At 40.5% G+C, this 12,636-nt stretch overlaps 2 protein-coding genes across 4 annotated transcripts in view; one reads left to right on the top strand and one right to left on the bottom strand.

The window, feature by feature from the left end:
- The first annotated feature begins 37 nt into the window (after window positions 1-37).
- Window positions 38-8,331, top strand: PMM2 (phosphomannomutase 2). The gene is made up of 7 exons (XM_009640331.2): window positions 38-341; window positions 1,308-1,384; window positions 2,430-2,521; window positions 3,258-3,357; window positions 4,341-4,416; window positions 5,576-5,691; window positions 7,234-8,331. The coding sequence occupies exons 1-7, from the start codon at window positions 245-247 to the stop codon at window positions 7,336-7,338; spliced, it is 663 nt and encodes a 220-aa protein (XP_009638626.1). The 5' UTR covers window positions 38-244; the 3' UTR covers window positions 7,339-8,331.
- Window positions 8,332-9,941: 1,610 nt separating this feature from the next.
- CARHSP1 (calcium regulated heat stable protein 1) overlaps window positions 9,942-12,636 on the bottom strand; it is a 59,626-nt gene continuing 56,931 nt past the window's right edge. For 2 of the 3 annotated variants that reach the window (XM_009640330.2, XM_035895851.1), the window contains exon 4: window positions 9,943-11,344. In XM_009640330.2, the coding sequence (XP_009638625.1) occupies window positions 11,182-11,344 (163 nt within the window). In that variant the 3' untranslated portion in view covers window positions 9,943-11,181. Of the gene's footprint in view, window positions 11,345-12,636 lie in introns of all 3 variants that reach the window. The other variant, XM_035895850.1, reaches the window with a different exon arrangement.

The raw sequence follows: 12,636 nt of genomic DNA, 5'->3' as shown, positions 1-12,636 counted from the left end.
GCAGCCCTTAGGGAACGGAGTGCGCCAGCACATCGCATTCCGCATCCCTTCCGCGATGCGTGACGTGGGAGCTTGCTTCGCCGTTTAAGGGGAAAAAAAAAAAAAATATCCTCCCTTTTTCTTAGAGCTATGCACAGTACGGCCGGCTTTTAATAATTACCGCGAAACAGAGGTGCTGGTCTCCCGATAAGAGTACTGACAAACCCAATTCTTTTCTTTTGGAACCTAGAAAATCACAGCAGAGATGGCCGCGTTTCTGCAGAAGTTGCGTCAGAAGGTGAAAGTCGGAGTGGTGGGTGGTTCAGATTTTGAAAAGATCAAGGAGCAGCTTGGCGATGACGGTAAGGATAGCGGCTGATGCAATCCCTCGCGCTGAATTGCTTACAAGGAAGCCGTGAAGGTTAAATGTGGGTTAAAGACTTCTCATTTTCCTCCTTCCCTGCCTTAAACCTTGTCCCTGGTTTTGCTGTGTAGCACTCCGTCTCTCAAAAGCTACTTACAGGCGTTTAGAAACTGCAGCCTCTGTTTGCATCTTACAGATCTCTCGGTATCATAGAAGGGGCAGTTAATAATAGTGAAATCCCGACGTTGCGATGGTACCATAGGAGGGGTTTTTAACGTTGTCTTTTCAAAACGGAATTCTGTACCTAATGTAGACGCGCGTGCAGGCTGCTCTGATGTCTAGCTCATCCCTGTAGGATCTGGTTTTGTTAACTGTGGGGTTACAACACAGAGATGGGCTTTAGTCCTTTGAGAGGCATTTCCTTCTCTGTATAAAAGACCATCTTCAATGGTCCTCACTTAATTGATGCCACTGGTAGCCTTCTGTAACACCCAAATAACTCGGAATTTGTTTGGCTTACAAGTGGTCTCCAGAAAGCTGTATCACCGTGTGCTGTAGTAGGATTCTCACAATGCTTGGACATCTGCTGTAGATTAGTAATGTTCAGCAAACAAACCTAAAATAGTAGTATTTGATTTGCTCTCTGGCTGTGTGCCAGGTGCTTGTAATATTTGAGGTGTTCAGTCCCTTCCTTACATTTAATGCAGGGACACGTTTGCAGGAGAGGAAGAGCCTATAAGCAAAAATGCAGGTGACTTAACTGAAAAGCTTCGTGCCATTTGAGGCGTGTGTTAATCTTGCAGAGAAATGAGAGTGGTTTTGATCTTGTGCTTGATGTTATGCTGCCAAATCTTTCACGCTTTATGATCTATTTGCTCTATTTTAATCTATTTAATCTGGAAGACAATTCTGCATTAAACGTACAGGGGAAATTGTAAGTTACTGTCTTTTTGTTTGGTTGTAGTGGTTGAAAAATTTGACTACGTTTTTCCAGAAAATGGTCTGGTAGCATATAAAGATGGGAAATTCTTGAGCAAGCAGGTAAGAGTAAAATTTCCAGTAACGTGACAGAGAAATTTTCTAAATAAGATTTTGCTTTGTTGCTCCAGTGCCGTCTTCTGTAATCACCCTTCTAACCAAGCCCAAAATTGCTGCTATTTTCATCTGTTACTTCTCTAACAGATCATTCATTTGGTGCCCTGATTCATGCAACGACAGTCAGCACCTTAAGATTTATTCTTTGGGGTGTTCTCCAAACCGAAAGCTATTGGAGTCTGGAGGGGCTGATCAAATTAGAACGGTGAAAATCCTGGAGCAGCCTTTCCCTCAGTTTATCCGTAGGAAACATGGCCAAGCCGCCTGCCCCCAGAGGTCCTGTGGAGTATGGCATTTCATTGGTTGGGCCTTAGGGTTCCCAAAGCTTCACATAGATGTCTTGTAGGTGCTTTGTAGTATTAATGCAGAGTGCATTCATTCTGATATGTTACATAAGCTAGAAGGGACAGGGTTTAGTGGTGGGTTGGCAGGGTTAGGTTAACGGTTGGACTTGATGATCTTAAAGGTCTTTTCCAACCTAAACGATTCTGTGATTCTAAATACTCTAAATTACTATAAACAGACATCTTATTCTAGGTACCCTAGTCCTCTTCATTGGTTCAACATAAGCAATGGAGATTAAAAATTTAAGAGATCCTGGCTGAAATGGCTGACTTGAGCCGTGGTTTCCAATTTACTGCAGTAACAGTCTCCATTTTTTCACACTTGGCTACGGTAGGGGTTAACGGCAACTTTTTGTTTAGGTCTGCTGTCTTTGGCCCATGCTTTTTCCTTGTAGAGCAAGTACTAGTAGGGAATAGATTAAATGAGAGTCTGGTATTACGGTTTAAAAAAACCACAAAGTAAACAAAAATGAGAGCTAACTCTAACTAAAAGTTAGTACTATGTGTGCATCAACTGAGAGTTGGTAGTTGAGGGTTTCTTTGCGGTATTAACCATGCTTGATTATCCAATGTCTGTGTTTTCTGTGTGACTTGTTTTTAGAATCTCAAATTCTGGACCCTTGGTTGAATGGTATTTATTTTGTTAGAACATTCAGGGTCACCTGGGTGAGGACATACTTCAAGATCTAATCAACTACTGCCTGAGTTATATTGCGAAGATTAAACTGCCAAAGAAAAGGTATGTGCATGCACGCATCCGGGTGTCACCATGTTGTCCATGTTAGAGTGTTGAGCATCAACATGTAAAGCAGGCTGCTCAGCAAAAAATGAGTAATTTGTGGTTTAGGAACACCGTGTAGATGAAACAGAGCTCAGTCCATGCTTACAAAGACAAGGTCCCAACTGGAACACGGGATTTGAAATACTGACAGCATTTTTATTTAAGAGGAAAGGAAGTTCAGTTTGGAAGTAGGAGTATTTCCTTGACATGTTTGGAATTCAGCAGCGTAATGTTTTCCAGAGATTAGAAGCATGCAGTAAGATCAGTTCTGTGTGATGCGTGAGGGAGCAGCTGCTCAGGACATTAATACCTACCACACGCAAGGCTAAGCTAGAAACGCTGCCAAGATTGCTCTAAATTTTGCTGCTTCACCCCAAAGCTGACAGACTGGCCTGTCAGGGTCTGAGGAGTGGGTTGACAGGATGCTCCAGTCATACTTTCAAAACCAAATTGTCCTTTTAAAAGTCAGTAAGGATGATGTTGAGGTTGCCAGATTCAAATAAATGTCCAAAAGGCTCCTTGATGCCAGAGGTATTGGTTCCTACACATCAGGTTTTTTTATGCATACAATGAGAGGCTGAAGGAGACATCTGATTCCCATTGTATTCAGAATTAAATGGAATTTCTTTGTGATATTCAGTAGTTTGAGCTATTTTTCATCTACTTTCTCTCTCGTTAATCAATTCTTTTTCAGGGGCACTTTTATTGAGTTCCGAAACGGGATGTTAAATGTGTCCCCTATAGGAAGAAGCTGCAGCCAGGAAGAACGAGTTGAGTTCTATGAACTTGATAAAGTGAGTTACAGCTCTTGAAAAATATCCAACTCTTCTGGAAGAGGCAGTTATGGCCAGGTTATGATTTTTAAAAAGCTTTTATACTTTGTGCTATTTTTTTTCATTTTACTCCTTTCCATGTAGTTTAACTAACTAACTTCTTAGTTTGGACTTAGAGAAACACGCAACAGGGTTTTTGTTGCAATAGTTAACAATGTTTACTTGCAGAAGGGGTAGGCTTGGCTCGTGTTCCTTTCAGCCCTGTATCCAGAGTACCCAACGTCCTGCCTCTGCACACAGCGTTCCTGAAAAACCCTGTCATAGACAAAACCATACTTATCTGGAGTGCTCCTTAGTATACCAGCCTATATCCATTCAAAGTAATGAAATTATTACTTTTCTTGTTAACTCTTTAAAGCAGAATTTAAAAGCTGAGGTCAGATTATTCCCCATATATTTTCCTTTGTACACAGCTAAATGTGCGAGGCTGAAATGAATCTGAGCCATGATACACCATAGTGACTGTTTCTGACCTGATACAAAACTTGAGATCTGTTTCCTCAAAAGCAGTCTTTGCCTGTGACTCAGTTAATGGATACTGAAAGATACCTAAGCCCAAGGCATTCTGAAAATACCCTTTCTGGAGTCTACAGCATCAAGAGAGTTGTACCAGTTTTGAGTCTCTTCCTATGCCTCAGTCTCCCCATTTGTAAAACTCAATTTTACTGGGAGTTGAAGCATACTTCCTTAATATTCTGAGACTGTCAGCTAGAAAAGCACATCTCACACCATGTATGTGAAGTTTTGCTCTTGTTTTTTTACAAGTAGATAACAGATTAAAGTGGAAATAGTCTCAGCATGCTTTCAGTAATAAAAAAAATACAGCTACATCATGCCAGTCCTGCTACTCAGACCTTTGGGTATTTTTGTGGTTATCTTTTTATTGATGAGAATTAACACAGCATGTAACTGATGTTTGGTTTTGTTTTGTTTGTTTTAAACAGAAGGAACACATAAGGGAGAAATTTGTAGCTGATTTACGAAGAGAATTTGCAGGAAAAGGCCTCACGTTTTCTATAGGTATCACATTTAAAATAATTTAACTTAAAACATCATTTAATTTAAATTTCAGTTAAATCACGTCCTCTTATGGGTATGACATATCCTGTCTCATTTGTGTGACAGTTATCTCTGGGGGTGGTTGCAGGCACTGCATGCACGACTCAGCCTCTTTTTCCTTCTAGGCTTTCATTTGGTACATTTTAATTGAAATCCATCAACAAAGAACTTCATTGCTTGTCATCAGTTCATTGTCTTAATGTCAGTTATGTGACTGAGTCTGCTCATTTTGAAACCTATTATATGCTTCTGATCAGTCAGAGCAGTTTCTGCAAATCAATTTTGATCAGAAATACTACATCAGTACTGTTCCAGTAGCCCTTGGTTCTTCAGTTCTGTAGCTGCATTGTGTGGGAGGAAGGAGAGGAAAGAAAATCCAAAAGCAAGTGCAAGCTTAAAGAGAAAAGTGATAATAAGGGGGAATTAGTTTTCCATGCATTTTTTTCTTTTTTTTCCCCTCTCCCCCAATATATTACCACATTACTATTTTTCAGAATTATAGAAGTATTGTTGCTATTAGTAGCTGTGGTATTGAAACATTGTGGCAGAAATGAAGGGCCAGTATAGCTCTCCTAAAGCATGTTGTAAATACCTCTTTGACACCCACTTCAACTGTGAATTGCACTTTTGTGTATTGGTAAAGTCCAAGGATTTGGAACTGGAACAGTTGTCCTGTTAGGCTGTGTTTAAAAAGGCTGATTTCCTCCTTTTTCTATTCTGAAAGCTTTAGAAAGTCTTTTGCGTAAGACTTTATGGCTGAACGTACACCGATGGCTGTATTCATTCATGTAGTTCCTTTCTAAAAGTAAAAAGATTAAATGTAATTCTTGAAGAAAGGTTCAGTTTGTTTGAAAGCAGTCAGTGTTTGGGAACGTGGTAAGACTTTCATATTTAATGGGTACATAATAATCACAACTGTAATAACTGATACCCTATAAAATACTTTCTGTACTTGTAAGACTTAACTCCAGGGTCTTGTAATATTTCTGTGACTTCTGCAAAGCTCCCTCTACCAAAAATCTTACCCGGTTTAGTTTTTCCTCACTTTAGTTTTCCTCACTACCCTCAGAAATGTGCTCTTGTAATACAACAAAGTGTGCTTGGTTTGTGTCTATCCCAGGAGGCCAGATCAGCTTTGATGTGTTCCCAGATGGCTGGGATAAGAGGTACTGCTTAGGAATCATTGCCAACGATGGATACAAGACTATTTATTTCTTTGGAGATAAGACTATGCCAGTGAGTATATTGTTCTATATCTTCATTTCAGAGCTGCTGTTTTAAACCACAAGCACTCTAGGTTCTAACCAATTGCCTTATACCTGACAAGACTTAAAGTCAGAATATAAATGCAACACGTGTCCATGTTTAACTGGCTGGGAGATAGCCGTCAGCAGGGATTTTTCTTCTGTTTTCTGAAGTGAATGCAATGTTCTTGACAGACTTAATACTGGAATATGTTTTTAAATTGAACTTCTGTAATTACATTAAAAACCTAGGTGATGTGGCTATATAGAACTCATTATCCTGTTTGGTTATTGTAGACAGATGCTTCTTTGGTGGCTGGTGATCTAAATGTATTTATTTTCCATTGAATTTAATACTGTTCCTTTGCTAACCACTCTGTCTCCACATTGAGGAACTTAAATTACTTGTAATTCCTGTCCCTAGTCACTGGGGAGAGCTAAACAACTCCACAGGGCAATTCAGAAGCTTTTGAAAACGGTGAGCAGACCTGACTAGAGCTAGTGAGGGCAACACTGTGTCTGAACACAGCCAAGGGACAGTGTCAGGCTAAGTTTTAGAAGTAAAGGCTTAGTTTTATAAGAACTTACATTTTTTATAACTGTAAGTTACGAAGAACTTGACAGTTTTATAAACTTAAAAAGGCCAAGTTTTATAGGAAAAAAACAAGCTTTAAATTAATGGGAGTTTTTCCCTCCTTGACACCAGCTGCAAAAGTAATCACCTGTCCCTCCAGTGTAGAGTTTAGAGAGTTGATTTTAAACACTATAATTGGCAGTGCAGCATTTTCAGAGTTTTGAAGTAGCAGGAGTTGTTGCTGACTCACTGGAAAACAACATACAAAAATTAGGTACCGCTTCCTGTAGCGCACGAAGCTGCGGCTTTCGGGGATCGCTGCTCTTGCAGGTGGCAGCGCCTTTGTTCCCTGAGCCAGCTGTGGAAAGATCTTTCATTGCTCTCCTGTGCTTAGAAAACAGTTACAAATGTCACATCAGACCAGGAACTAGCAAAGCCAAAACATTACTGCAGTAGTGAAGGATCAACAGTCTTGACAATGATTTAATTAAAAGGAAAGGAAACCAAGTTGGCGGGAAGAGAATAATGGAAATAAGTTACAAATACCACATGCTGGCATAGTGTTCTGTAACAAGCTTTACACCTTAATATTAACAAGTGAATAATTTCAAAAAGTCAATACTGGGTTGCTATACCAAACTTAAAAGCGTGGCTAAACTTAGAGTGAGAGTTCTGCTCTCTCATTACCAATACTAACGTGCAGGTCAGGAAGTTCTCACGTGAGCATTTGTGGTGTTGAGCAGAAGTTTCAGCACAGGTGTGGTATAGACACATGCAAAGTCTCAAAGTGGTGGTTTGCAGGTTTTTTAGCTTTCTGGAAGACATCTCAGACATGAATATGTTATGTCCCTTCTTTCCATAATTTCCTTTATGTGTCCCTTTTCCATCCCAAAACTGTGACTACATGTTAAGTTAGATAATGTTAAATCCTCTTGTGCTGTTTTTCTCTTCTGTTTTCAGGGAGGGAATGACTATGAAATTTTCACAGACTCCAGAACAGAAGGCCACAGCGTCACATCCCCACAGGATACACGAAGAATCTGTGAAGAGCTATTTTTTAAATAAAAGACTTTTAGAATTCACACTTACTTACAAAACAGTTAAGACAGCTTAATAACTTAAAACACCTTCATTCTGTATTGTTTTTTGTAATTGGTCATGAATAGCAAGTGCTTTGCAGGTCAGCCGTTACTAAAGGGAAATGTTTTAACTGAAGGGAACCTTGATGACTGGTGGAATACAGCAGAGCTCATGTAGCACCATCCTTTCACTGTTTCCATCCACACAGGTACTTTGTTTTCTTTTTGGCTGGTTGTAGACTTTGTTGGGGTTCTTTTATTATTTTTGTTGATTTTTTGTTATTGTTTAAGTCATCAGTAAACTTCTTTAGCTAATTAATTACACTGGGGGGGGGCGGGGAGAGAGAGGGAATAATCTGCCTGTAGTTGATTTATGGTCTCAGAATTGGCCTGCAAGGCTTTATCCCTATTTTTTATTTTGAAGCTGCTATTTAAAAGATGAACGTTTTAGAGTTGTTGTTTTAAACTACTACCTTCTGGTATAAAGACATGAATTATAAGACAGTTGGGATTTTCCTGTTTAAAACTGGAAGATGAGTAAAAGAGGCAGGTTTTATTTCTTCCTGGGGGTGGGAAGGTAGAACTGAGCCAGAAGTCCCTGATCTCATGGTCAGAGGTGCGTGGAGTCTGCCGCCACTGGAAGGGCTGGACCAACTGGTGCTAAAGTTACCTCCTCAGTACAGTTCACGGTACCTACACTTTTTGCAGACTCTTTTTGAAACTAAAAAATTTATAAAACTTAATTAACACAACTTGAGCATAGTAGCAAAATATTTCTGCCACTAATTACATTCCTTATTTTCCTGGTAAGGCATTAAGGGTATATGAGATTTTAGTACTAAGAAAAATGACCTAGACTACGTTTCTATTAAAATTCAAGTTGAAGCATGACAATCAGTGTAACTGTTAATATTACTTTTCTCACCTTGCATTAGGAAAGTAATCTTGTGTATGAACAGTTTAATTTAGTAAAGGAGAATAAGGTTTCATCATGAAAAATTACTGTTTCAATTTGTCATTTTGGCAAATAAAATATGTAAAGCAGACCTGCTGTATGCTGCCTGTCTGTACAATAAAATGATTGACTTCAATCTTTCCAGTTCCAAGTGTATGCGATAGATACTTACACAGAAAAAAAAGAGGAGAATACGAGCTTTGTGTACAAACCAAAATCCTCAAAAGGGCTTACAGAAAAACCGAGGGGGAGCTGCAATGCCCACGTACATCAGAAGTGCCTCATCTTCCAACACCCTGCTCACATGCCTGCTTCCACAGGGCAACTCAGCCTCTACCATTTTAGTCGGAGCAGACTTTGGGCCAGAACCATCTGTAGTGCAGGAACAGTCTTCAAAGATGGCCAGATTTTAATAGCTGCTGCTTTGTGTGTACGTGTATACAATGTATCTGATTATTTGGCTGTTTAATGCATGTTTGTTTCCTGTATTTGCAGAAAGTTACCTATGCAAAACTGCTTGTGCAGGCCCAAACCCAGATTTGCTTTCAGCCTCAAATACAATCATTTGTGAGCACATACCTGCGCATGTTCAAAACAAAAAAGCTTGCTAGTCCGTCTTGCACAGCCATGCCAATAGCTAAGGTTTATCTTCTGCCTCTCATGCGAACAGAGGACAAGCAAACATTCCATGTCTCTGAGGGGAGGAAAAAAGAGAGAGCAAAGCAACTCACAATGCCTACTCCGCTGCTTCCGGCTCTTCTTCGTAGTGTGAGCTGGAGCGGGCAGGGCAGGGCAGGGTCCTGTCCCCTGGAGCCTGGCTAAAGCTTTGCTGCAGCAGATTTGAATACTGGCTGCTCTGCCTGGGCAGCCCCTGCTTAAGTGTGAGAGCCCTTCCTGCCCCAAGTTTCAGATTAAATGACCAGGCTACACTATCCCTCCCTGTTAGCCCCTACTATAGCTTAACATACATAATATTAAATAGCAATATAACATTAAATAGTATATAATGAAAATAAACATATTTACAGAAGTAGTAGTATATATTTTACATTAAACCTTTAAGCAGCTATAAAACTTGCTAAATTACTCCCAATTTTTCTGGTAATGCCAGGCAACAACGCTTTTTAAAAAAACTTGTAAATATCATACAGGTGTGCATATGCAGGCACTGCATTCTCCTCTGTCTTCAATGCTAATCATCTTCAACACAGCTGACTGAAGACATACACTAAAGCATTATAATGGTTGCATTTATTGTAAAGGAAGCAGTGTGCGATATTCCAACAAGCTGGACAATGTTAAAACCATAACTACTAAGTCTTATGGTTAATAAAGAAGAAAACAAAACCCCAAAACTCCGCTACAGGCTGGTCATTATTATTACACTACAGTGTAATAACACAGGTGCAGCTGAGGTAAAGCAAGCCCTCACAGCAGTTACTAACCTCCACACATCCGAGCTCTCCCCGGGTCAGCCCTCGGAACAGACCATCTGCTGTGAGAGAGTGTTAAGACATTTCATGACAGCAAGCGCCTATTGTTGAAACTGCAGACAGGCAACTGAAGTTATGCTGTTTCACACAACTTACAGAAGAGTATCATGCCATTTTTTTGTTTTGGTTTTTTTTTTTTATTTGCAAAGTCAATAAAAATCCACTGTTAGGAACATAATAGAGAAAAATGCTTCATTTGAAAAAAAGATGTGGAAGGCAAATAGGAACAGAACTAATTTCATTGCACTACAACTACATGAAATCTTGCAGGCAGAGGAGAGTCAGGGCAAGGGTGACCATATCACATCCTACCAAGCAAGTTTTCCAGGGAAATAGCTGCAGAATCTACTTCACTGAGACAGCTGAGCCTATTGAGTAACTCGCATGGTATTTTACACACGGTCATCTGAACAGCACATAACTTGCTTTTCAGAAGTACAGTTACTCTGCTTGCCCAGTGAAATACCATGGCAGACATCCAACTATATGCAATCATGAAGGTAATCCTCAGCTTTATCTAAATTCACACACAGAGGCTATGAAGTATCCCATACTCTACAGCTCTCTACCACTTACCTTGAAGCAAATTTTTTAAATTTTGGGTTGTTTGTTGTTTTTGTTTTTTTTTTTTAATACTGGCCTATAAAATCTGTTGCTAATCAACCATCAAGGCACCTAAGTAAATTCACAAACAATCCAGGTTTTAAAACCACAATATTCCACACATATGCAGACATGCCGTTTGCAAATGGTGCACCTGAAGGGCACCCAGCCATGGCCATTGGAGCGTAACCTCCAGATGGAGATTTTTCCACCCTGCGGCAGCTGCTCTGTTTGTGAGCTTCCTTCCATGAGGAAAAATCACAAATCACAGCAACTAATGCCTCTCTCCCTCTCTCAAGCCAACGCATTTGGGCACTGTTAGCAGCAGTAAGCGTACTCCAGCCCTTAAGGAAGGGCAGCCCAAGGGAACACAATGCTCACGCACCTACAGGGCCTCGGAGTCCTGCCTCTGCTACGGCTGTCTGCACTAGAAGAGCCCTCCTTCAAACCTCTCCTGATTCCTCTGGACATTTACTGGAATCAGGTCACAAGATAGAAGAAAAACCAAATTTCCCCCCCTCCAAGCACACAAACTAGGTCTTTTTAAAGTACGGTTTTTTGTAAACACATTACGATAGATTTTTTCATTAGCATCTGAATTGCCTTTTTTTCTTTTTTGAGGCCAGCTGTAAAAATGGTAATTTTGGCCTACTTCTGCTTATTGACAATGCAGTATTTCCTCCCGCACAATACGTAGAATATTCTTAGGACACATCCCCTGCAGCCAGTTGTTGAGCAGTGACCATGCAGGCAGCGGCTGCGCTCCCTCCGGGATGCCTCAGGAGCTGACGACGTGTCCTGACCAGGTCTCATGCTTGGTTCCAGGAGCTAGATGGGTAATCACCACCTCCACCGCCTGAAGCTTCTCGTTCTTCGGCGGGATGGTGCACATCTTGTAAGTGACCTCGTCGCCTGCCACGGGAACATACTCGCCTTCAATACTGTGGAGGGGAAGCTTCAGTTAGAGATAAATCACATAAACACTCTTATTCTTTTGCAGCTTAATTAATTTTTTATTATAATTATTATCTTAGGTGCGCAAGGTACTTCAGATTTTTTTTATAGAGCCCATCACCCAGCAAAGCTTGAGGTTGATTTTGGCTGTCTTGCAGCAAAATCCTATGAAAACACCAGAAACACCACCACCACCCTCAAAAAACAAATGCACATACACACACAAAAAAAACCCACACTCTAATACACCTTAAAAAGTAATCAGCTGAGCGTGGCCTTGGACAACATTGCTGTGAACCATGCAACAATCTCATACTCACTGAGCACTAGAGGGCAGGGCTGACACTGGCACATAGTTTGGGGGTTTGGTTTTTTAAACTATAGGAAATTGGGGGTTTTTTCCCCTCCTCTCACACACACTGCTGAAGCTTTCCCTCCCCCTCCCCTCCTCTTTTTTTTAAAGAAGGATTGTACCATGTCAGTCATTGATTTTACTTTTAGGTTACTCCACCATAACATAGTTCATCTGAGGTATGAAAACAAAAAGAGCTCAAGTAAGACACAGTGTGAAATACTTCAAAATTATTTGCTGTGGAAAAAAAAAAAAAAAAAAAAAAAAAAAAAAAAAGGAGTTCTGTGACCCTGATGCATTACACTGCAGAAACTCTTCTCCAGAATCCAGCACTTAGGAAGATTTCCAAGAGTCGCTCGCTCCTACCTAGCCTTTACCAGCACAATGACATGGGATCCTGGAGGAATCACATCGTGCATTTATTACTGCATGTGAGTCCTTACCTGCAAACAGCAGGAAATGGCAAAAGTCCTGTCACCTTCTGTCCAGAACTACGTACTGATGAAACAAGAGAACTGGAAACTGCTTTCCTCACTTCTACCACTGTGTTCAAGAGGAGAGCTTTTTAATAAAAATCCCAGCACACACCAATGAAGACAGGCAGAGATGCCTTCCAACCTGCACTGCCCTGTTTCTCTGACAGTAGGAAGGATGCTACTTCAGCTTTCTTTAAATATACCAACATGATCCCATGCTCGGGTTCCCCTTCTCTGACAACCTAGGCTCTAGATTTCTTGTTGTTTGAGGGTTTTTTCAGCATTTCTCAGCAGCATTTGTATTTGTGGACAGATAAATACCATTGAGTTTGTTACTTGCCTTCACTGCGAGCATACTGGGAGCATACCAACACCACCCAGGAATTTTACCCCACAAATGTTTCTGTTATTGCAGGGACCTAAGGTTTTAGCAGTGCCCTTCATATCCACT

This window comes from Egretta garzetta, unplaced genomic scaffold, assembly GCF_000687185.1.
Source record: "Egretta garzetta isolate BGI_Z169 unplaced genomic scaffold, ASM68718v1 scaffold176, whole genome shotgun sequence".
NCBI classification, from domain to species: domain Eukaryota; kingdom Metazoa; phylum Chordata; class Aves; order Pelecaniformes; family Ardeidae; genus Egretta; species Egretta garzetta.
The sequence above is the reverse complement of the archived record's forward strand: the minus strand, read 5'-3'. Positions and strand labels throughout refer to the sequence as shown.

Excerpts from the sequence above, each read along its gene's own strand:
- PMM2 (XM_009640331.2), top strand. The coding sequence starts at position 245 with ATGGCCGCGTTTCTGCAGAAGTTGCGTCAGAAGGTGAAAGTCGGAGTG. Across the intron at positions 2,522-3,257 it reads ATTAAACTGCCAAAGAAAAG|GGGCACTTTTATTGAGTTCC; the intron begins GTATGTGCATGC and ends ATTCTTTTTCAG. Across the intron at positions 3,358-4,340 it reads AGTTCTATGAACTTGATAAA|AAGGAACACATAAGGGAGAA; the intron begins GTGAGTTACAGC and ends TGTTTTAAACAG.